Below are 25638 nucleotides of genomic sequence, written 5' to 3' on the forward strand. Positions count from 1 at the left end.
ACTATCATTAATATGATGTGATCAGCCAAACTATTACTCCCGTTAATTATCATCACTAATTACCGCCATTAAATTGTGCCGTTATTAGTGTTATTAACTACACCCGTTATTTATGATCAATAATTGCACTCGTTAATTATGATCAGTGATAATAATTATCGATTTGGATCATTAATTACTCACAAATCTTAATCACCGATGACTAATGACTGACTACATATTGTTTAATCATTGCCTGTACTTCACCACACCACTATTCAGATCATGACTGATGACGTCACATCCGGCAACATATTTTTCGGACACTTCCGGTGCCGACATAGCCTAGTAATGCTTTCGCATTAATAATTTTTCTGATAAGTCAGCTGTTAGCCATACACGCGCAAGTACGTGTGATATCGACACTTTCTTTGCTTTTTTATTTAGTAAAAGTCATTCGCCGCCTTGACAACCCACGCCAACAAAAACGTCGCAGCAGCCAGAAATGCCATCTCGTCGGGCCCTGAGTAATGAAAGGCAGACTGCTCTAGTTAAATAATGGAAATTCAGTATGGTGGTTGCACATACAGCGATGGTCCTGGTATTATTGAGGCTTTCTTTGACTATTATCGGAAGCTGTTTGGTGGTTGTGCGGGCACGAACGTGACATCAGATTACAGTAACTTATTCGAAGCCTTGCCTCGACTTGACGATGAGCAGCGTGCTGTAGTGGAGGGGCCTATCACTTTGGACGAAATTAAAACTGCTATTTATGATCTGACGGCTCAGAAATCTCCTGGACCAGATGGCATTGCTAGCGAGTTCTAGGAAACAAACGCGGAACTCTGCTCCCTGCAGGGAGCATATACAGGAACACTAGACAAGGAGGGTCAAAATGGTAAGAGCGCGGTATTCAAAGGTGGAAATTCGCCTTGCGCACGAAAATACGAGGAGGCTTAGTTCGCGTCCACATATGTAGACCCAGCGCTTGAAGGGGATATAGAAAATAGCGAAAAACGAAAGGTGTGTATCGCTACCACGAACCGTTACCACAAGTACACAGCGGTGGCATCAGGTGATAGATGACAAAACGAAGGATTGTGCGACAGAACATTGAGGTAACTTCTCCATCTCTACAAATAATGCACTTCCATCAAATCATGTGAAAATATATTTTTAAACATCGGTTATAATCTTCACGATATCCCAGGCAAAAAACGGTGAGAACAGCTTGATAGCCATCGTCTGCTATCTGTATGCATACAAACGCACAAAACCAAGAGCATGACAAATTTTATGCTAGATAAAATACATAGGCAAGATGCACGTCCCCAAAAAATGCGCATGACTAAATTACTGTCATTCGAAAAGATCAGACAGAAACGTATCGCGTAGTTTAGTACACTTGAGAGCGGTAAATTCAGGCTGGAGTTTGTGTAGCTTACCTGAAATCCCAAAAGACATTGTCCCAAATACACTGAATGCCGAATCGCTGGAAAAATTCATTGCGGCGCCGTTAGGCACAGAAGGTCAATGAAATGCATCTGCCCGAAGAATGCCAGCCGACTGGCTAGCGAAGCAGCACAGAAATATTTTTTTTTCCGCGAATCTGCATCCCGCAAACTTTTGTCAATGACTGCACATATTATTGGCTGATATGCATAAGTTGTTCGAAAGCGAGATACCAATCATTTTTAGAGCCCCTGGTTCCACAAGAGTAAATTTTGAGAAAATCTCAATAATGATCATATGAAAAAATTTAAGTGGCACAGAATACAGTAGTTGTAAAGTTTCTGGATACAATTTATACTATGTTCTGCAAATAACGATTTCGTCGGGTGCAGATAAGTTTCGTTATTAACCGAGCGAATAGCCTTATTAAAAAATAAAACTAACACTGCGTTAATATTCTTCTGAGTAGTAACCCAATCTAATCTACAATTATTCATATGCGAGCGGAAAAGAAAGCGGTAAATGGGAAGCTTAACATGAACCGGAAATGTGTCACGGCATCGATATAGCGTGCCAACAGCACGAAGAAATTTCTTCGCTTTCAGATTGATATGAACATCTTATGTCATGCGTTCATACAATACGACTTCTAGAACTTTTCTTTAACCATATCAGTATAAGATGTATCCAATGTTTGTTCATCCTAAGCAGCTACATTCTTATTTTAACGTGTAAATAGTAGTATTTTTCACTTAACATATTCGTTTTTTTTTGGTTTGGTTTATGGGTGTTTAACGTCCGAAAGCGACTCAGGCTATGAGGGACGCCGTAGTGGAGGGCTCCGGAAACTTCAACCGCCTTGGGTTCTTTAACGTGCACTAACATCGCACTGTACACAGGCCTCTAGAATTTCGCCTCCATCGAAATTTTACCGCCGCGGCCAGGATCGAACCCGCGTCTTTCGGGCCAGGAGCCGAGCGCCATAACCACTCAGCCACTGCGGCGGCTGCATTAATTTTTTAAGCAGTTTTTGTTGGACTGTAGAAACAGTTTGCACAAAACATTATTCGTAGAAGAGGTCAGCGACATTGTCGGGTGGACGTAATAAACACACTAGTATATTCAGCGTACAGCATAAATTCTGCATGCTCACTGACATTATCATTCACATACTCATGAGACAAAAAAGTGCTTAAAACTCTTCCTTGAGGTTCTCTACACACTATTTTCCGAAAAGAAGAAGTGAAATTATTTACTACAATGCACTGCTTACGACCAGAATTGTATGGCTCCAAGAGTGAGTAGGGCACACCCCGAGTGCCGCAATCATTTAACTTTTTGAGGAGAATAGAATGACTGGTAGCTTTACTGTAGAGTCGACAAATATTTCTAGTGTGAGCTTGTTTGCTTCCACATTCCTCGTGATACATTGTTTCTCTATCAGGAACGCAGATTCTTTTGACCAGCCTTCTCGGAAGCACTGCTGGCATTCAGTGAGCATAAAATGTTTATCAAGGAACGTGGCAAATCTTCAGTAATTTTTCTGAACCTTTTGGAAAAAAAAAAGAAACGGAAGGTCATATTTTATACAGTCGTTTGCAGGGTCATTTTTATCACCGCCTAGATTACGAATAACTTTGCTCGCTTCATGTAAGCTAGAAGTCATCCGGATTCCATTGCAAGATCAACAATATTCACAAGGCAGGGACAGATAAGGTTAAGCATGTGCTTAAAAGCAACCGATTTGGTATTTTATCGAAATTCACATCTTTATAGCACAACGAAGACGAAAGCAAAACCCAAAGAGCAGAAATTAAGCGAAACAATCCCACGATACTCGATGTCACCACCAATGTCACGAGCATGAATGGAAATGGCGGAAACAAATGCTCCGCCTTTAACTCCAAATTTCTCATCTATGAAAACACCTCTGACTGCCGCGAAAATGTTCACATAGCTTCCACAGAGAATATCCACAGTAGTTCTTCGTTCGACGCTACGGACAAGGGTGGCACTGGTGGGCACTCTCAAGGTTAGGTTGCACGCAATAAGAATACACTCGAAAGTCGAAGGTTGGACAACAGTCGCCATATATCAGCTGGTAGAGCACCGTACGCGACTTAAGGACGTCGTTGGTTAGGATACCACTGGCGGAAATTGGCAGTTTTTTGTTGCCTTCTGATTATTGATTTTTCAATAACAAAATTTACGTAATACTAATTTCCCATTTATGAAAATAACATACAAAAATACTCTACGCTTTCCTTTGCTTCGGTGACTGCTGGCTCATGTGTGTTATAGCAAGCCCTTCATTTCCCTACCCTTGTATTCTCACACATCCACAGAGCCAGGCGAAGCTGAGCTATTGGAGTATACTATAAGCCCAAACCTCGAAGGATTTGTCCCCAGTTTCCCTTCAAACACATAGTTGGAAGGTTGTTGAACACCAAAAGAAACATCATTTACAGTATGCAAAACAATCCTTCATTACAACTTCGTACGCAAATAGCGGTAGACGTACTGTACGTAGCAACGCGACGATGACCGAGTGGCATGAGGCGTTTGCCAAAAGTTTTTTTTTTCTCCACAGTATTCGAAAGTACGTGCCCTCGCTCACCATAGTAGCTTTGCCGTTTGCTACGCATTCTGGGTGCCCATACTGCAACTGCGCAGTCGCGGGTTTGCCCCTACTTCTTCTGGCCGTCATTACTCCTTCATTCGATATTTCGACCAGTGTCCACTGTGAAGCTGACGGTTTACGCCACGGCCGCTATGAGGCGCTTCGGTTATTGCGTCCAGACGGCCGTCGCGAGTGCCGAGGAGTGCAGGCCACATGCAGCTAACGCTGCGGTCAGGATTAAGTTACGCCAGAGTTCTCAAGCACATCGAGCGAGCGCGAGCAGTGAAAGCAGCCGGCGCGAGGTACTGACACCTAGTGAAGGAGGTACAAGAGCACTTTCACCACGACGCTTGCTCGAGAGGATTGTCTGGCGACGAAAGGACGACAGTCAATGGCGAAAGAAATATACCCATTCCAATTTCACCGGTATTAAAGACGATGTGGTGCTCACGGCACATTGTAAGCTGAAAAGAAGAATAGTGTTCGAGCGGCTTGCTTGTCCATTATATTAAACGTCCGCTTGCACTTCGTTTAGCTCGATGGGCCTAAACATGCTGTTTCGCATCGGCGATCTTATTTTTTTTAGGACACATTTCTCATGTTGAAATATGTTGCAGGGCATGGACCGCAACACAGCACATCGTTCGTGTATGCGCGTGACACACTCGCGGAGCTCTCCTATTCTCAAACTATTTTCTACGGGCAACCCATCACCCGAGATTATTAATTAATGATACTAATCTTCCAGTAGCTCGAATAACACCGCAGATAAGAACGATCGAGTACTGAACAAGAAGAAAAAGAAAAGAAAAAAGAAGCTGAACTCAATTCTTGATTAATGAGCCAGAATAGGTTATTGGTGGTTTTGCTTGACACCTCACTCAGAAAGTGTGCGTGAAACACACTCGTAGAACTGCCTTAGTGTGAGCTAAAAATGATGCGTCTCAGTTTATAATAAATGCCTGCAGTAGCAAACGCGACAAGCAGCGCTCACTACTCATCGTATAAACATCCGAGGCGACCTCTGTTCCAATAGGAGCTGTCCACACTGAATGCGTGCAAAATCCTTCACAAAGTTTTTGCACACCTGGCGTGCCCCGCACTGTACATAAAAGGAGACGTAATGCATAAGCCAGGTCACTTTCTGAGAATGAAACTATTTTAATGTGGTCGCTGAAGGCGGCATTGTCATCCGCCCAAAATAACGGCGGAAAGGAAGCGCATTACGTTGATTACGCGCTGTTGATCGCGTTGCTTTCGCCAGTAACCAGTTTCTGCGTGGAAACCCGAGGCGCGTCTATATTCAGGGACAACCTTGTGAGGCACTGAAGCAGAGGTGACAGGAGCGCGAGAAATGCAACCTCTACTTTTTGTGTTTTCGCGCTGTCTTGGTGCCTTTTTGAGGGAGAGATGGGACCGTGTAAAAAAATCGGTCTCGCATTCGCAGCCTCTACTTCACCGCCGCACTGCAGTGGTCTAGAACCGACCGAGTCGAAAGAAGGCAAGCTCCTGTAGGCTGTGCGATGATGGATCGAAACATTTGACGAACGGCTGCGCCTCTTGATCGAGGCCGGAGGGAGCGGGTGGGCTAAACTGGGACTCCGTAACTGAGCGCTTGAACTCCACGTGGAACTTCCTCCGGTAGCGTGGCTAGGCAGCATGACTAACGATAGCCGTAAACATTGTGAACCGCCAAGGCTAAATCCTCACATCGCCTGGAGCTCGCGTGTAAGGGTTTAGCCTACGTGTAAACTCCTCATGCGTACGAGACAAAATGTGTGCTGTTTCTTCAGGTCTGCGTATAGTTAAACGTGACATTTTATATGGCCCTCGAACCCTTCCCCCCCCATCCCCACCCCGGGTCCCCCACTAAAAATGTTACAAGAAATCGTGGTGTCTCGATGCCTTCGAATTACAGAAAGTTAGCTCCACGACCAATGCACCTGGCAGCCGCGTGCGGCCACTGAGCTCAGGCATGTTCAGTCGGGTGGCATTGTGCATTTTCTTCATGGTTTTTCTTTCATGACTCCACAGTGGCGATAAGGGAAACCATACTGCAGTAGCAGACAGCAGTTGCGGGGGCCGTGTCAGGTTATAGGCGAGTCCATTTCGCTCATCAAGTCAGCGACTCGTGCGGAGCCGGTGCCCCCAGCGCGTTGTTCCAGACCACTGCAGCGCCACAAAGTTGTCCCCCGAGTATACCTACGGGCGCGGCGACGGGGCCGTGGGCGGCAGAGGCGTCTCTCCCGGGAGGGCTGCCATCCGGCCCGCACGCACCTGGCAGTGGCGTTGACCGCGCCGCAGAGCTCCCTGCCACGGCGGACGCCTGTCGGCTCGGCGCTGCGCGTCGCCCCATCGCTGCGCCCCCGCTGGCTCGGGCCCTCCCGCGCGTCTGGCGCCAGCCTGCACGGACCTGCGCCACGACACGGCCACAGAGAAGGGAGGGAGGGTGGAGGGACCATGAGCGAAGACTCTCTGGCTCTCCTGCGCTGCCACACTTGCTGGCCGGGCGGTACTGTCCCGTTCCAGGAGAGACAAGGGCGAAAGCACCTAAAGCGGCAACTCCATGGACACTTCCTCGCGTATGTGCGGAGCACCTGCGCGCCCAGCGCCGCGACGGGCGTCGAAAAGGGGCATGCACCCTCCATTCTACTGGTGCTGGCTCGTTCCCCCTCTCGAGCCGACTGAAAGAGTTTCAAGGGTGAAGAAATGTTTTTTTTTTTTGGGGGGGGGGGGGGGGGGGGGGGTGGGGGGGGGCGCTGAAAAGACAACTTTAACCACGAAGAAAAGTGGGGGGAGCCTGAAAGAGCTCCAAGCCATGAAAAAAAAAAGTTCCGGAGAGCCCCGCTGTCCTCCTATTGTTGTAAACCGGACCCGGCTTCGCACGCGCGCGCAAGCGCCCGAGTGCAGGCGCGGATATCTGACATGTACAGATATCTGCGCCTCGCTCGCGCCTGCTCGCGCGTCGCGCCTCGCGCATGCGCAGATAGGATCCAGCGTACACCCGTGCGCGTAGGATGTGTCCATCGAGTTGGGGCTTTACTCGCGGAATATTCTTCGCAAGTGTAAGCCAAGTTTGCATCACACAACTTACTCCTGCATCAGTCTGCTGGCGCCGACTTATTTCTGTCTCCTGGGCGGACCTTGATGGTCGTTCATTGTCTCATAGCACCGCGTAGTCCGCGTTAATGTACATGCTATGAGGCTGTCTTTTGCTTACGCATTGTGCAGAAAAGCACTATGATTCATTGTCCCTCACTTTGGTTTTAACGAGTCATTTCGCTTTGCCCTGACAACTTTCAGAGCAGTATTGCGCCATAGAGCTGAGTAACAGCTCAATTCTTGCATTCAGCATAGCATTTAGAGCTGGGCTAGTTGGTTGATATGCATACTGAAGAAGTTGGCGCGGAACATCGAGGACAAGCGAGACAAACAAAGACGAGCGCTAATGGTATGAGCCCTATATAGGTGCCAAACGTGGCGAAAATCGCCGAAACGCATGTCCTCACGCCTAAAGATAATTTGCTTGACGTCGACGTTTCCCCTGCTTCGGAGCAGTGAATGCAACACAATGGCAAACTTGCCTAGTTGGTGCTGTTACATATTTACGCAAGCAGCACAGACCAACAAGAGCACAAGACAAAGGCATGTTTTTGTCTCCTTTTGCATTGTGCTCCTGGTAGTCTGTCTTGCTTGCGTAAATATGGGAATGAAAACATTTCTGTTCTTTCGTCATGGGCCATGCACGGTCAGTGAGCCTGTTAAAAGAAGCATTCACCCGCCGAGGCAGCTCAGTGGCCACGGCATTCACCTGCTGGCGCGAATTCGTGGGTTCCATCGTGGCAGCAGTGCCCGCATTTCTGTAGATGCGAAGTGGAAAAAAGCCCGTCTAGTAATACTTCGGTGCATGATAAAAAAAAATCCCAGATGGTCGAAATTATTCTGGAGCTCTCCACTACTGGTTGCCTCTAAGCCCAGTCTTGCCCTGGCAGGCAAAAAGTCATCAATCACATATCCACCGAAACAAGTAATGACACTCTCTGCCTGGACCACGTAGTAAGATAATACAAGGGTGCCGAATTTGCCGGTCAGGTGAGAGTGCTAATGCTTCGACGAAATGTAGCTTCACTGAGCAAACTGTAAACCATCTCACTTCACAACGGCAGGGTTATGGAAGCTACAGGTGACTCCAACAAAGGAGGCCCAAATTCGTCAAAGCTATTCTGTAACGACCTGCGACTGGCCTGCTTCTCGGCTACCGTACGCTGTACGGCCATGGTTACCGAGATCAACAGCACAGGCCAGCCGCGCACCGCTCTTGCGAGGAAATAAGCCCGAGTATTCGTCCCAAGATTAGAAGACGCCAGCTGCAGCTTAACCGTGCCAGTGTTTAGCGAGACGAGAGGAGATGAGCAGTGGTAGATAGCGTTGTTGGGTGTTAGGTGCGTTACGTTACCGAGAAGGCACCTTGCTGACTGCATTGCGATATACGGGGGTCACCAACCTTGTCTTTCGTGCTCAGTTGTTTGGGACGAAATTTTACTTTTCACTTGCCAGATGCAGCTGGGCAATACTGGTTCATCAAAACTAATGGCAAAGGAGGTAACTTGCGCTGACGTCGCGCCCTGAATCCTCGCAAGCAGCACGCGGACAAATGATAGTTAAACAACGTCAGGGTTTTCTTTTAACTTCTCTGGGCATAATCAGTGCGCGCCTCAGACGCCGTAGACTGTGCAGCGCAAAGATCGCGAGCATTCGTCCCATGCTCTACAGCATGCGATGTAATATTCGGCTGGTGTGAGCATAGACGAACCTAAGCAATGACTGCTGCTCATGGCTAGTAAAATAACGTCGCAGATTTGATAAACCACTTGCCACGCGTGCCCGCAGTGCTCGCTAGAGCTTCTGCTCCTTCATTCTCAGGGCAGTGATGGAAGCTATGAGCGCGTGCTAAGTAAGTCCGAAGTTTCTTTTTACAGCTCTATTCTAAACCTTGACCCTACTTTTGTTCTTTCCATCGCTACGTTAAAGTAACTTACGCTACAATTTTTTTTAGTCGATAGCAACGCAGGTGCGCTGTATTTTATCGTATTTTATCGTTCGACTCTTCTTTGTCATACTGAATTGCAGAGTACATGGATCGGATTGCAACACCAATTGCACCGCGTTAAACGGTCGAGGAGGAATTTTAGTGCGCTTATGGTGAAATGGAGCGGACATTCGTTTTTTGAAATTTACGCCAGGCACCTTCCACCATAGACCAGGCACCGGGTTGTGTATGATTTAGCACCACACCCCAAGCGGCGAAGTTTTATGAAGGTTTTGAAAAGGCTTGCGTAGTGCTCTGCTTCAGCGCACACAGATACCACATACTCCTCTCCTCACTGATAGACGCCGAAAGCCACCTTCACTAATATATCACAACCGAATGTCGCATTTTATTCTATTGCCACCAAATGGAGCTCAATTTTTCGAATTGGTGGCCAAAGCTCTACAGAGGCTTTGAAGTGCTGTGGGATTACGGCGCTCGAAGTAAGGCGGATACCTGAAAGTGAAGATCTCTTCTAGCGGAGGCGACCATTCCCATTGTACTACAATACGAAGCCACTAAGTTGTGCTAATTTATAACGCTGCGTTGTAGCTCGCAACGAAATGTACGCCGAAGTGGAGAGCTCCGCATCAAGGGCGGCCACCTAAGGTTCTGTCACTCGGGCACTGGGACATTTCGCACCCACCGAAGTGCGGCCCGCAGCCACGATGGAGCCCCGTGCAGAGAGAAGGAGGCGCACTCACCCCCCGTGCGGCGCCACCGCCGGCGACGTGTGTGGGCGTCGCGTCGCGTCCGCGCGGCCAGGCGGCGGCGGCGGCGCCTGGCGCTGCGGATCTGGCGCACGTGCGGGTGCGATCCGCGCACGCAGCGCGGAAGCTCCGAGGGGCTCCAGCGGCCGTCCACGCAGGTGGCTCCGGGGGGCCCGTGCAGGATGGTGTAGCCCCGGCGGCACTCGAACATGATCTGCCGGTTGTTGCTCACGCGCCGGACGTACGGCCGGTAGTCGTACATTCCCATGTTGCCCACCAGCAGCACGCGGCCGTGCTCGATCGAGCCCGGGAACGGGCAGTAGACTGACGGGTGCCGGGGAGACAGGAAGCAAGAATCGGTTAGTGCAGTGGCTGCGCGCACCCCTGGGCTCCCGGCTGAGGCGGGCACGGCCGGTGCGTGGGCCATGCGCACATCGGTGTCCATAACGTTCAACATGTAGCGGTGTCTATACACATAGCCGCGCTGTTTGGAGCGGCGGACGCACGCGCCTGACAGTCGCTGCTATCGGTCACCCAACTTGCGATTCAGCTGCACAGTGTTCCGTGAACAGCTGTGTAAACAGGGGCTACTTCGTGAACCGTGGCACGCAACGCTACATGGCCTTGAGCATTTTTCACTAATCGAAGGGTTAAGGTCCCTGGTCAATGAATAAGCCATCAGTGCCGCCCCCTCCGCTCTGCATGCAATGCTCAATTTGAGTCAACCCCCCGGACTCAGGCACCACAGTTCCCATCTGTTCCCTTTATCTCTTTCCTGGCGGTGAGCAGACTATCTGTAACCAGGAGTCGCTCCTCCGCGCGCAAGCACAGACTTCGGACGCCGCGGATGGGCAGGCACAGATTTGTCGTCGCTTACACGAAATGCACGCGACCGTGGCTTGGGATATGCACGCGGTTTGCGAGCACTATATGCTTCTCTGCGCACATAGATTGGAACCGATGCCTTACGACAGAAGTCACTTTTTTCTCTTTCTTTAGAAGTCACTCTTTCGCCCATACCCAGTGCACGTTTACAATATGGTGGTGCATTGTTTCCTTTCTGTTCAACAAGTGTTGCGTGTACAAACCACTATTGAAAGGAAGTGCATCGTTGAGGACTGCGCGCCGCGAGCTACATGCAAGGACTCTGCCTGGACTCTGTTGCTAGCAAGGCAAAGCTCGCTATGCTGGCGCGTTTTTCCGACTGATATATTTCTTGCTCATATCCGTCCGCCTTTGCAACAGGGGGCAACCGGTGCCTCCAACCACTCCTTTCTTCTCCATGTAAGTGAAATGAAAAAAATATAGCTCCTGTGCCCCGCATCACAGCGATGCCCGTAAGAATGTCACGGGCAAAGGCAACTTTTGCTTGTACATTTTTTTTCATGAGCACCGCCACGCATGTGGACGAAAAACCAAATTTTTAGTTGTTTTTTTCTTCCAACAAGGAGCGACAGAGCAGCCCATCACCGATACCTAGACTACACTAGTTCGCAGCATTTTTAGTGGTACACATGCACACCAGCTCTCGTGTTGGCCATCTTTAAGATAGCTATCGTTATAATGACTTACGTGCATTCCAGAGCTCGAATAGGAGCACTCAGTAGCACTTCTAAGAATGCTCTCGCAGTGCTCTCGCGAGAGCGGGCGCCTTCCAGGGCGAGTACAGTCCAGCCCCTCATAAAAATCGGAGTGCAGATGATGTCACGTGATATTAACATGCTATTACTTACTGTTTTTTATCTTTTCATGCGTTAGCATTAGAACGCCCATTATCGCAAAAAGTGTACGGCTTGGCGTTGCCGTTGGCGTGTGAAGCCTGGGTCGGCCGGAAGCAAAGTAGAGAAAGAGATATCTCCCTCTCCATTTTCAGGGGGAGGAGGGAGGGACACGGAAGTGTGAGGTGGAAGAGGAAGGGAGGGTGGCAGGCGACGGCTAGTGAGAGGGACACCGCAGTCGCCAATCAGAGTCGAGGGGCAGGGAGAATGGAGAGGGGGTACAGCGTGTCGCACGCTGACTGATGGACTGTATCACGCCCTCCGCTCGCACGACCTGAATCCGTCAGCGGCAGAGGCTGATCTGTGCGGGGGCACTATAATGATGACGCATACTTTGCCACATGAATCGCAGTGATCGTCGGTTTTTTTTTTCGCAAGGTTCGTGGAGGAAGATATGTTTCCTGTCTCAAAGCCTCGCTTATCGCATGCGCTGTGCGTATTGGCGACAGGTGCATGTTGCAGCTGGAAACGCGCACCTGCCACTCCGCCTGTGCTGTTGGTGCTACAGAGATGCGGGTCACGCCTGCAGCAGAGGGTGCCACATCTTTTGAAGAAAGCTTGGTGGCTTTAATTTCACTTTATACGCCAACCCAAGTTCAGTCTCTCTGCCGGCAAACTTCAAGGAAACGGCGGAGTTGTCCAAATGCAGTACGCGATCGTCATCTCTAGCACTCGCGAATCCGAGAAACGTGGTGGGAAACAAGCGTGGTCACGTGGCATACTGCTCCCTGAGCGCAGCGTCTGTTCCATTGGCAGAACAAGTGCTCCTTTCGCCGTGCTACTGGTCTGCTTTTCTCTCCTAAGTGCACTGTTTTCGCCCACTGGAATGCGCGAATAGTGCGAGCTTTGGCTTGTATTGAACACTCTCTCTGTGGATATAAAGTATTTCCCCGGTATTATCTCTTCCGGAGCGCTCGAAGGTCGCGCTGCGTAGTTGGTTGACGTCATTTACGAAGGTCCTGGTACTCGAACCAATACGGTGGTGGGCGTGCACGTCTCTATGGATGGTGGCTTAATTCTCATTCCTCGAAAAGGTCTGTTTAAGTCGAGGATGCAGCGTCACAGGTGGTCAGCAAGCCCCGGAGCATGCCTTTCGAGCGTTCTAGAAAATTGTGAGGAGGACTGTACGCGGATGGGAAACGACAAAAGATGCCATTTAATATTAGCGCTGTCGTGGATACGGCATTGGACATGTTGGCTAGTTTCGTCAGGAACTCACCGCCATTAGCGACTATGAGGCAATGCCTAAAACGTCATAGTTGCAAGACGGCTACTGGGAGCAAAACATACGCGTCGACCTCAGCGCTCGGCTTTGTTCCTTTCATTTGTTAGCCTTGCTGTCTGTGACAAATCAGCCGCATTGTGTACTGCGAGCAATGATTGAGCACCAAATGCAGATGGCGAATGAGGCTTACAATAAACTCATTCTTCCGCACAAAACGATTAGTCTTGAGAGATAGGTGTGGTACTGCAGCCTAAGCGTTAATATTTTATAATCTTAGCAGTACGCCAAGGAAGTGAGTGCTAAAAAAAGAGAACAAAATCACACCACTTGTCCTTTAGGCAACCCACGTGGGACGAGTATTCGACGAAGAAGCGACCAGTCAGACGACGGCGCTGGTCGGGTAGCCAGCGTCGAAAAGTGCTCCGGATCAGCGGCAGATTTACACCGCATAGAAATGCGGAGTTGTCTGCCGTGCCAACTCCAGCGTAAAAATTCGTTTCGTGTGGGTCGGTCTTCATACGAAAGCCCAAGCGAATGATCTCGTCGCCAGCGTTTACAATTACTCTCATTACTTGCGGTGGAAACACGGGGAGAGCAAGCTACGCGTCGTCTGCTGTGTGATTCCATTAGTAAGCAGGGATAGGCCCCGTCTGCTAACGTTTATCGCACTGTCTTCGCGATGAGGGGCTTAGGACTGGCCTAAGTGAGCGAAACAGCCCACGCGCCACAGCAAAAGCGCCACACTTGCCCCACCTGGAGTGCGCGACCCAACGTTCAGTTTCCTTGCACTCCCAAGTGAGACCAGCATAAAGCTTCGCAAATGCAGCAGCGAAGGCTGTGTCCGCTGCACAGAACATCCGAGAAGACGCTGATTCGCAGTGGGCCCGCACCTAGTGCGCCGGCTCATATTCTAGTCGATTTTGGCCGCTTTGCGCCGTGGTGAGGCGCTTAGCAGTGGAAAATTATCAGCGCTTGTGAGATAATATCAGACAATTTCCCGGTGTGCATGAACATACCTGCTGTGTTTCTTCGCTGAATAAACCTTGCGCTGAACAGCGTCAACTATTATTTGTATTCCGATACAGCCTTGACGTCAACCAAATCAGAGAGACTCTTTGAGTAACGTCGCGCGCATTTACGCAGTCCATTTGTTCCAATCGATCTATATTGCTCGTTGTCGCGTGCCTCTGATTTATCAGGTGCACTCTCGCTTCCCTGGCTGATTTGCGCGCACTACGGCATCATCGCGAACGAGATCGACGCAGTGCCAGGCAGTCATCAAAGCTCGCTGACGCTACCTCGTCTCCTACCATCCTCGCCTAAAGAAGATGAAGCTCATTTGAACCGGGGATGGGAACTTTCGTTCATCCGGTGACTCGCAGTAAAACGTGCTGCACCAGGACAAAGTGGCGGTACTGTGCTGCAGGTAAGACGAAAAACGCAGCAAAAATGTTATGGCACGAAAAAAGGCTCCAACTGTTTCTTTTTTTTTCTTTCTTATGATGTCACTACGCTTATGTGGCATGTGCTTTTCCATATGCGCGTCTAAAATGGCGTGCTACGTATACACAAGAAGAAAATGAACGAAACGTCTGGATGAAGTTTGGTTTATGGGGTTTAACGTTTCAAAGCACCTGAAGCTACGAGGGACGCCGAAGTGGAGGGATCCGGAAAGTTTCAACCACCTGGGGTTCTTCAACGTGCACTGACATCGCACAGCACACGGGCCTCTGGCATTTCACCTCCATCGAATTTCGACCGCCGCTGCGGGGATCGAACCCGCGTCTTTCGGGTCAGCAGGGAGTGACGCTATATAGTATAAGGTAAACAGGTGGCGATAAATCCTGCACTGTGTAAAAGCTGATGAATATACCTGTCCCGGCCAGTTGTAATGTTTCGAGCGAATCGAACTCAGTTTACTTGTGAGCACGACTATACCGGACTACAAGCCACCGCGGTGGCTGAGTGGTTATGGCGCTCGGCTGCTGGCCCGAAAGATGCGGGTTCGATCCCGGCCGCGGCGGTCGAATTTCGATGGAGGCGAAATTCTAGAGGCCCGTGTGCTGTGCGATGTCAGTGCACGTTAAAGAACCCCAGGTGGTCGAAATTTCCGGAGCCCATCACTACGGCGTCCCTCATAGCCTGAGTCGCTTTGGGACGTTAAACCCCCATAAACCAACCTATACCGGACTACGTCACACTGCGCTCCGTAGCTAAGGCAGCCTGTTGTCGAGTCAACCAATAAACGAAGAAAACGACCACAAAATGCAAACACCTAATGGGCGACACGCTTCGCGGATGTCAAGCGCGGCAGCGGCGTTCCACGCACCAGGTGCTCGCTGACTACTTAATCCGCTTTGCGATCGAAGGTTTCACTATCGGAACCCGCCTCCCGCAAACAAGCCGCTCTCGCCCGTGATGCAGCGCGCATCACGCGCCGCAGCGCAACACCGGAGCCCGAAATTGGCATCGCGCGCGGTTCCGGTGACTGCGTCTTCGGCCTCGTTCATTTCTTTTCCTTCTCCTCCCTACTGCACATAACGCAAACCGAGCCTCCGGGAAGTCGAGAGCTTGCTCGCGACGGCGCGTGGCGAGTTGAAACACTCGAGAGGTAAGGCGACGACAGGGAGAACGGCCGAGAGCATTCGGCAACTGACGCGCGGCGCTCGCTCCGCAGATCGGCACCCCGAGGCAGCCTCCTCCTCCTCCTCTCCCTCGAACTCTTCGGCGCCGTTATCGGGCCTGTCGCATGCTGTTGCTCATTAAGGAGGCAGCTCCTCCGGTGCGGCAGGAGCACGCCTAACTTGACACTTGATATGCGACTAACGACAGTCTCGCTTCTAGACAGGGGCCGAGAAGGAGATGCGGAGAGGCCGGGTGCGGCTTTACTCCGATGCGGATGGGAAGCAACAGTGGCGAGGAGGTGAAGGTACCGCGCAGAAGCCGCACCAAACCACTGGGATCCGCCGCAAAGTTTCGCCGCGATGCACTTTAGTCTCGCGTCGCTTCAACGAGCTCAGCGACACTGAGCTGCGAGTAGTGTCGATTACAAGCGGAGGCGATGAAAACAAAAACAAAAAAAAAACTTTTATGCACTCGATTCGCCGGCAAGCACTCGCGCCCAGGGCTCATTATACTGACAAGGGGAAAACTCTCGATGCGTAGAGAAGGACCTGTGTGGGAGCTGCGTAAGCAGTAAACTAAGGATGTGCTGCGAATCCTCGAGCTGAAATATATGCTTCGTTTTTTTACTGTAGTCAGCAGTAATCCGCTCAACACGATCGCGAGTAGGCGTTCCCAGAAATATGCGCCATACCCGCGAGCGCAGGCGCTCGTCTGCCTGCCTCACATGCGCCCCCGGCAGGACTCGTTTGAGTAGACGGAAAACATTCCGCTCGGCTGAGCTCCGCGCCAAGGAAACAGAGACTTTCGTCAAGTGTGACGCAAACTAATTTCGCCAAGAGTACTATTAAAATGCACAGTCTTGAGCGTAAACTTTAACACGCTCTCTATCGATCAAGCCTCTTCTGTTGAAGGGGCGCATTTTGCACAGTAATGAAGATACTCACGACAGTTTTGGCCCGGTGTTCAATTTTCGCACTCTAATATGTTAGTTTTTAAGAATATGCCGCGCACTCCTAACATGCCCAATACTTAAGAATGTTTTTAAATGTGCCTAACACTGGCTGGTAGACTTTAGTAGGACACAGTAGATGCGATAGAGTCACCCATTGCGTAATTAGGCCAGTACAACTATACGCGACGTTAGTACCTTTTAGAAGTGACGCAACTTACTTTTCTTGCAGCTAAATAAGCCACTGAAGTAAAGGAGCTGAGCTCCGACGGGCGCACAATTAATGCCATCTCCGCACCACAGCACAGCCTCTCCGTGAGGTCACACGCATCCCGTAGCTTGAAATGAAACGCCCGACTGGCGACAAACTGGGATTGCGAATCAGGATTCAAACCACGAGAAAGAAGCAGCCAGGAAGAACGCGCTGAAGGCAAATAAACACAAAGAAGCCACAATAGGAGCAGCGCTTCTCGAACCAGAGGCCTCCCCCAACCCGGTCTTACTTTCGCGCCGCTAGTTCGATTAAGGGTTTCGCGGGTCCGGCTGCCTGAACGCGTACCTGCTGACTGCGGCACGCGCCCTTCCCGAGTCGCTCCCTTTGGGCGCGCTGGCACATGGCAGCGCTTGCCTTGGCGCCTCGCGTCGCCGCTCTTTTAAGCCCTCTGTCGAAACCCGGGTTTCATCGCCTCTTTCTCGTTTTTTGCAAGTCTCTCTCTGTTTATGTTTTTCTCCCCCTTTTCAGCTCATAACGCTAGCTTTGCAAACGCTTTGTTCGCCCAACTCGTGCCGCTCTTTCCGGTTCCTCTCTTGTCCCTTCCTTCTGCCTACAATGCCCGATTCTTCTGCGAGTGGATCTGCTTACACGGCCACTTTCTTTCGGCTGTCGCAAGACGGGCCGATAAGTTTCTCTTTGCGGCTAGAAAGTCACACGAGGCTATTCCTGAAAAGCCCTGCAGCTTCCCCAACTGCGGCAAAGCTTTATGTTGTCCAAATCTAGCTGCCGCTGCCCCATGCCTCGACGCGAATGGGAGGCAGGCGTACGCGGGGGTGACGAACAGAGCTGAGGGAGATGTCACCGCTTCCATGATGTACCAGTCAGCACAAAGAAACGCATTGAGCTCCCTTTGGGTTAGGGTGTTTCTTCACGCGAAATATGTAGGAGGGTAGCCCTGTACGCTGATCGTCTTATACCATACTGAGGCTAACTTAGCTGCAAAATAAAGGACGACAGGAAAGCACGCGCACACATCGTTGACCCGCAACTGAAATTTATTGCACGAAACACGCAATTTATAGACTGCTACAAAAAAAAAACAGCATAAATTAAAACAAAGCAGCGGTCTGCGCGGGCATTTTTGCGGAATCAACGCAAGATGAAAGTGATCAGGTTTTATCTAATAAGAGAGCTCAATTCTTGCGTGGTCAGAGCTATGAAAGCATGATCGACGCAGTAAGTTACACGCTTAGTAACATAATAAGCTTCTACAGTCTCCATTGTAAGTTGATCAGATTGCCGGAACAATATCTTCGTATTCTGAAAGATAGGCGCAGACGGGCGCTCTTCACAATGTGACGACGTGTGCGATTATATATAATTGGTTTTTTGGGGGAAAGGAAATGGCGCAATATCTGTCTCATATATCGTTGGACACCTGAACCGCGCCGTAAGGGAAGGGTAAAGGAGGGAGTGAAAGAAGAATGGAAGAGAGAGGTGCCGTAGTGGAGGGCTCCGGAATAATTTCATTCTGGTAAATGCAGCTACAAGGAATACGGATCTCGTACACGATTCCCTTTGCGCAGGGTTCAAAACACGTGGCATATTTCATCACACTTGCAACTCAACTCTCCCCCTTTCTTCTCTTTCTACTTTTCTGTGTGCCTATCTTCCAGAATATAAAATTTTTGTTTCAACTTACAAGGAACATTGCATAAATTTGCTTACCGTATACAAAGGCGTCGAACTGACTGTATCAGTCATGATTCCGTGCAGCTCTAAAGATCAGGATATGAGAAAGAGTACGCTCTAAAATATGTCTCGTTGTTTTACAAACACTTTCTGAATCTCTTTTTGACAGCGATGTTTAGTTGGCTACGTCATTAGTGTTACGAATAAATGTGTAACAAAAAAAGAACGAAAAAGCATGCTACAGTATCTCTTCCTTGACATTTTTCATAGAACGCTCTCTCAAAAACAGCTACGCCAATAAGAATGAAACGAGCGAGTGTCAGCACAGGGTGGTATTAAACCTTCCCACATCCGCAAATTGGCCTATCAGACATTTGTTCGTCCTCAGCTCGAGTATGCATCTTTCATTTGGTCCCCACATCCTACATGCTTAATCGACATGCTTGAATCAGTCCAGAACCGAGCTGCCCGTTTCATTTCACGTAATTATGGCCATCACTCCAGCGTAACGCAAATGAAACTCGATCATTCCATACAGCCTTTAGTTCTTCGCCGTAATATCGCTCTGTTATCCTCGTTTCACAAATATGTTTATAATGCCACACAATCCACACTACATATCCAGACCGCCTCGAACACGTCTCGTCGTTTAAATAACCACTTAAGTTTTGCGCGCATGTACGGTACGACACATGCTTTTAACTTTTCCGCACTCCCTACCGCCATTCGCTTGTGGAATAATCTGCCTGATCACATTGCTTCCGAGTCAGATCAAGAAAAATTTCGTCATCTCCTACACGAGCATTGTTCATAATAGCACTTACAAATAACTTTATCTTGTTTCTTACACTTGGAAATCTGCTTCGAACTTCTTGTGATATTTGTGATGCATTGCTATTTCGCTCCTGTGAATTGCTATTTTATGCTGCGTCGAGCGTTCACTTGTATGACCAGTATATATTATTGCTTTTTTGCGTCTTTTTCCCTGAATATCACTTCAAGAATTGTACTCCCTGATAAGTTCATTCTTTGTGTATTTTACTTTCTAGTATTAATGCCTTACGTTAAGTTTTACTCATGTTATTTCCTTAAGTGTACCTTGGTGGCCTTTCATTACTACAGTTGTTCCTGTTTCATGTTTTTATCTTGGTAGTAATGTTGATGAGCCCTGTATTGAGGTGTATCTTTTGTATACCACTTTAGAAGGCTGCTTACTCTGTAACCCCCCTTACACAATGCCCCCATAGGGCCTGTAAGGTATTTTAAATAAATAAATAAATAAATAAATAAATAAATAAATAAATAAATAAATAAATAAATAAATAAATAAAAACGTAGCTTAGTACAGTCGGGAATAATATGAGAGAGAACGAACTTTTTCTGCAAAACCTAAAATTTTCTAATTATTTCTTTACTGAATTAGAAAATAACTTTTGGATATTATGGGCAGAGGGAAACTAATTAAAAACAGAAAAATTGGGCTTGTCCCTTAATTATGGAGTAATCACTGAGTGCCCAAACATTATTTCCTCTCATATTGCTCACGGCTGTACACTGCCGTCAAAGGCGTGGATGCATGAAAAGCGCGTCTATATTGCTTGGGGCACGTATAAAGCTTGTTTTTAACTGTGGCAGTGCAATACGCCCCCCCCCCCCCCTTTTTTTTTTTTTCTGGAATGCATTGCAACGCAGCCGCCAGAAAAAAAAAAATTCAGTTGAATCTGTCGGGAATCGTTCCTTTTATAAGCACGAGAATACGCTTTCCCTTTCGGTCCGTTGTTGCTGCTTGGCTTGTTAACAGTCGTGCTAAGCATCACAATTTTTCTCCTCTGTTACTCAAATGTGCACTCTGTGTGCTCTAATTTTGCTGAAAGAGTCATGCTTGCATCTCTTTTGAAGTCTATGGACACAAGGCGCCTCCCGGAGGATTTGATCCTCGGCGCTTGGCCAGATAGTTTGAAAACTGTACAGGCAACGCGAGCGCTCTCACGCTTCTTAAGCGACAAGGACCTTGCCTCGCGTTCGTGATGTAAGAAAGTGTGCCTTGTTTTTTTATGTATTTTTCATCTGCCTCCTCCCATCATCATCATCACCCCCCATCGTGACCCTCTTTTCTCTCCTCTTCCCGTTCCCCAGTGCAAAGTAGCAGGCCAACCTCTCTGCCTTTCAAGTCAATCAACCCTCTCTCTAATTTTGCTGAGAGCATGGCCAAAGCACGTGCTGGCGCAAAAGATGCGGCAAATATTTTTGTTCTGGGGTGTTAGATTAAGCGGAGTAAATGGCCGTGATTATACGTAGGTGCCGTCTGAAACAGGGGCAACATTTCTTTATTAACTAAGTTTTTAGCTCATGTTCTGTGATGCTTATGCTTATGCCAGCAATAATGAGTATTAAAACCAAACGCCGACGTATCTCTTTAAAAAAAAAATATCCGTACCACCGGCAGCCCGCTGCGGACGAGCCTCTATAAAATAGATCCTCCTCACTTTCTTGAATGCACATTTTTTCTTCGCTGTAATAATAGCATATAATAAAAAAGAAAATAAAAACCGCGACGGAGTGGTCTAACTGACCATTCTTTCAGTCTTTCACAATGAACCGCAAAATAAAAAAGCGATTGAAATTAAGCTTGCCTTTTCACTTCAACATCTCTTCGTTCACTTGTCTTAATTTTAAAACGTTCGCATTTCGTGCCGAAGCAGCGTGAAACGTTGCCTGGCGCACACGCCACGCAGCATAATAGCCTCCCCCCTCCCCCATCCACTTCCCCGCCCGCAACCCTCTTTAACGCTTCTAACCTCATTTTCTCTTTCACTTAACAAAGCTATTACTCGCCTTTGTTGGTTGTGGTGTTATTTAAGAACTAAATTAATGCTTGAACAAAGAATGGTAGCGGACCTATTAACTAAACAGCTATCATGGCTCAAAGAGGAAGGGGAAAAAGGTGTGTTACTTTTTCTCACTGGTGTGCATGTCCAAGAAATCTGGATACGTCGAGAAAGCGTGCCCGCCGGAATATGAAGGGTGTTAACATGTTCTATATCCCGACGCCGTGGCCCTACTATTAAACTACGGAACTGAGAGATGTAACATTCAAGTAAATGTTTGAAGCGTCCTCTTTTGCAGGAGCCCGTCACTTTCCGATAAAGCTTCCACCAGCCGCGGTGCACTTATTGCCATCGATGCGCGATAGTCTCTGGATGCCATCGTACAGGAATGCGAACAGCTGTTTCGCCTCACCATGCTATCGAACTTTCAGTTTTTTCCCGAGACTAAGGAAGACCTGAAGAGTGCACACTTCGTGTCCGGCGAAGAGATCATCCATGCAATGCAGCATGGTGTCGTCAACAGCAGTCTTCATTCTTCTTTGACAGCCAGCAGAGGCTGAAAAGTGTGTAATGTACTACACCACTGCTGGTTGCTAACTGTACCATGCCCGCACCGTTACGTGTGAGGATTCATTATGTTATGTTTGATGACTGTAGGATGTCTGATGACTGAAAAAAGACGTTCAGAAATGTTAGTATAATTTGGTCTAACAGTGCCTCTACTTTACAACGAAAGCTGCAGTAGCTTAGAGTCAGAGTCAGACAAAGGGGACACAACGGCGGAGTCAATGTCATACCACGCGTTACAAAGGCGAAAGGAGGACCGCGACGACATTGGAGAGTTAATAGAGAGTGAAATTTTTATCACTACGCGGTTCAAGTGTCCACCAACAAAGTGAGCCAGTTTTGAGCCTTTCATTCCTCAAAACCAAGAGTGTTTAGACTGCGAGTCAGGTTAGACACTCTAGTTCTCGGCCTAGCCTTATTCGCTGTCTGGACCCTCCGCTGGAGCTGAGGAAAGGAAAGATGTTAACTGGCCCACTTTGCCGGTGGACACCTCAACCGCACCGTGAGAGAAAGACATGAACGGCGACTAAAAGCTTAGGTCTCCTCGATTTGGCTGCACTTTCTGCACCAGTTCAGGAAGTGCGGCACTCTCGCACTCGATTTGAGAGTGCAGCTAGTGCCACCTGCACTTCGCCACTCGATTTGGCCTCGTGCTGCACGAGTTCTTCTGCACTCCTGCACTAGCCTCCCGGCGAGTTCTCTTCTCGTGCAAGTAGTGCAAGGTGCTTGGCGCGCTCCTAGCAGACGGCTCCGCGGCCATGCTTGTTTTGTGAGCGGCGTTGAGACCATGCTTGAGAGGGCCGCGTACCCGTGAAAGACGCGGCATCTGCGCCGGGCCCTCACCAAACAGCTGAAATGACAGTGCGCGTATACGTGTGTGTATGCGCGCGTGTGTGCGCGTGTCTGTGTACGCGCGTAAGCGACAGGCTGGCATGGCGCACATACGTAAGTACGTACTGCGTATGAGTTCGCATCTTTCTGTCCAGCCTCGCACGTAGCTTACACCATTTCTCTTTTGTGTGCAATTATTATTATAAACGCAGCACGATGGAGTGCTTCCATAAGAGGCAGATTGTGAGATGTTTTATAATACGTGGGTGATCGCAACGTTTGTGGCTCGCTGCGACATCAGTACCTCCGCTTACGACAGCGACTGGGCTTGAGGTCGCCGTCAGCCCACACCTTCGCCTGCCACTTAGCCTCTGACAGTCACGTCGCCGTCACCGTCCGCCGAAAGTGAACGCGATTGAGTTCAAATATAGATCAGGCAACTATTGGCGGACAACCGTAGTCACTTTTCGATAGGACGGAAGCAGCCTGAATCACGCGTATGGACTGTAAAAAATCGTCTCGAGCGGTAGTCTGAATAACCTGTCTAATTGTTGCCTCTTCGAAGTACCCGTTGAATCAGTGACGGTCGACCGGCCTGCGCCCCTTTGCACAACGCAACGGAAAGAACGGTGTCAAATTCTTCACAACTTTTGGAATTAACAAATTTCATAGCCGTTCCACGAGATGTGCCACTTGGAGCAAATACACAGCGTTCAATGCAGCTAGCACAATCTCGCGCATATGTGAAAACACGCGACAAACGCCAACACGTACATGGCCGCAGCAGACGGAAGTTTCTGCACTTTTGCACTCGATTTGGTCGCTGCACCGACAGCACTAGTGTCGGGCCACACTCGCGCCGCAAGAACTGGCACTACACTGACACGGAACTTTTGTGAACTAGTGCGGAAAGTGCAGCCAAATCGAGGAGACCTCTTGTTTCCAGCTAGCGTTCGTGCTTTTCTCTCACGGCGCGGTTGAGGTTTCCACCGGCCAAGTGAGCCAGTTTTCTTTCGTCTGATCGAGTGCAGAGTCTAAACCACTTGTAGCACCGTGGTCTAAACAGAAAATAAGGCTAGACTGGGAACTAGGCTGTCTTAATTTGCTTCGCGCAAGCGGTCCCTGGACTATAGCGGGAAGCGAGGGTTGAAAAGTTTGGTTTGGTTTATGGGGGTTTAACGCCCCAAAGCGACTCCCAAAGCGATTGAAAGGGGCGCGCGTGTATGATGCAGAACAACGCGATGAATCAGGCGCGTGTCTCTCGTCGTGCGCAGCGCTTTTTGGACGCGTCCCGCACTCCACCCGCAGGCAACGTTATACGCCAGTCCAAGCCGCAGCAGACGCGTTTTAAAGCGAAATGTGATCAAACTGGCCTACTCCGCAGTTTGTGCTGACGCATGTGCTGTCGCTGTAAGCTAAGCATGCCTTGGCATTCCAGTCTTTTTCGCCGCCAATTTCTATATCCATATTTTGTATATACATATTCTGTATGATCCAGATTGTGATTCAAATTCAATGGTGCCTTCGCATTTAAGTTCTTGTCACACGTTCTTCTGAACGCCGAATGTCTCCTGGAGCTAAAGGCTCGTCAGGCCTTAAACTTTCGCTCTTGCTTCCTGTAATAGAATAGAATAAGTAAAGTCAAAGACCAGCGCCCCGAGAACGGAAGCACATCGCCGATGGCGGGGGCTAGTATATCGAAAAGTGATGGCTCCTTGGAAAGAGGAAGCTACGAACTTCCACCTCAGTGTAACGTCTTCGCATTCCGTCGTAAAGTATAAAGCAACCCGGAAGCCAGAGCATATTCAACTCCCTGAGCAGTTTAGTTGCAGCTCGCCTGCCTCGATCGTGGCTACCAGCACTTGCTTCAAAAACTATACAGTGAAAGAAACGAGGGTGTTTGTCAAAAGCTGCATTTACATTGAGACTGACCATCGCTTCTACAACCTACGGTGCTCTCACTGAAAACGATAAGCGGTAAGTCACAAATTGGTACAGACAAATGCAGGTAAAGCTTCCAGTCTACTCTTCTGGAGTTTCAATACGGGAGAGGACAAAATACGCGGCTAAGTCAGCGCGCTGTTATGCTAACCGTAGGTCGGGAGGAGACATCCGTATAGGGTTCGATATGCGGCGGTGCACATATTTGAGCTGTGAGTCTCCGAGATCAGTGGTTTGGAGAAGAGGCGCACGGGTTTTGGGGGTCAAAGGACTGCAGCACGGCGCCGCGCATCGACCAGAACTCGTCAGCCATACTATTGCGCTTGGCCTCCAGCGCTTTGCCTGGACATATCGCTGCTACTTGGCATTGCGCTGCACGTTTAGTGCGTTGATGGGCTTCGCGCACGGCAACTCATGCCGCGGAAGTAATCAGAGCGAATAGACGCTGTGCTTCCTAAAACGCGTTAAGTGCCGACAAGGCTCAATTGCAAAGCGCCAGATGCGGCGGTGACGGTGTGCACAGTCTTCGCGGAGGCGACCTGGCGGCAGCTGCGGTTAGCCACGGACACCTGCACTTTTCCCGTCCCATCTGGTCCTCGCTGTTTGTGCGCTGCCGCCCGGTACAACGTATACAAGATGTGGCTCCACATTATGCTCGATCGCATTGTTGTTGTGGGAGCTTTCCCCCGCTTTAAGCTCGCGCCATAAGAAAATTTCATTCTGCTAAAAGATGAACCAAAAAAGCGTCCAGGAAATTTATCAGCTCGCAACTTTACGTTTATAGGCCACTAAAAAAAACAAAGGAATAATATAATCTTTACTGAAAGAGACACTGCTTCCCGATACGAAAACACCAGCTGACATGAGATGTGAGATACACGGTGCTTTGTTGCAGTGACGTGTGATGAGCGTATACACTAGTCAAAGCACTTAAAAATAAGTACTGTGCTCTGCTCAGCTCAGCACTATGCTCTGTACAGCTCAGCACTGTGCTCTGTAAAGCTCAACACTGCGCACAGCCGAGGTGAAAGTAGCGATCTCAGCATTTTTGATTTTTTTATAACACTTGCGTTCGTGTTAAGAATACACTATTTACTCTATTCGTTTTTATGTATGTGTGCTTGGATGCAAATTGAGC

The 25638-nt window shown here is 48.9% G+C and overlaps 1 protein-coding gene across 1 annotated transcript in view; it reads right to left on the reverse strand.

The window, feature by feature from the left end:
* The window catches only part of LOC144115058 (sushi, von Willebrand factor type A, EGF and pentraxin domain-containing protein 1-like), a 541580-nt gene that overhangs the window by 132310 nt on the left and 383632 nt on the right, over nucleotides 1-25638 (reverse strand). The window contains 2 exon segments of the mRNA XM_077649191.1: nucleotides 6258-6464; nucleotides 9845-10174. Coding sequence (XP_077505317.1) covers nucleotides 6258-6464; nucleotides 9845-10174 — 537 coding nt within the window.

Source organism: Amblyomma americanum, chromosome 1, assembly GCF_052857255.1.
Source record: "Amblyomma americanum isolate KBUSLIRL-KWMA chromosome 1, ASM5285725v1, whole genome shotgun sequence".
Taxonomy (NCBI): domain Eukaryota; kingdom Metazoa; phylum Arthropoda; class Arachnida; order Ixodida; family Ixodidae; genus Amblyomma; species Amblyomma americanum.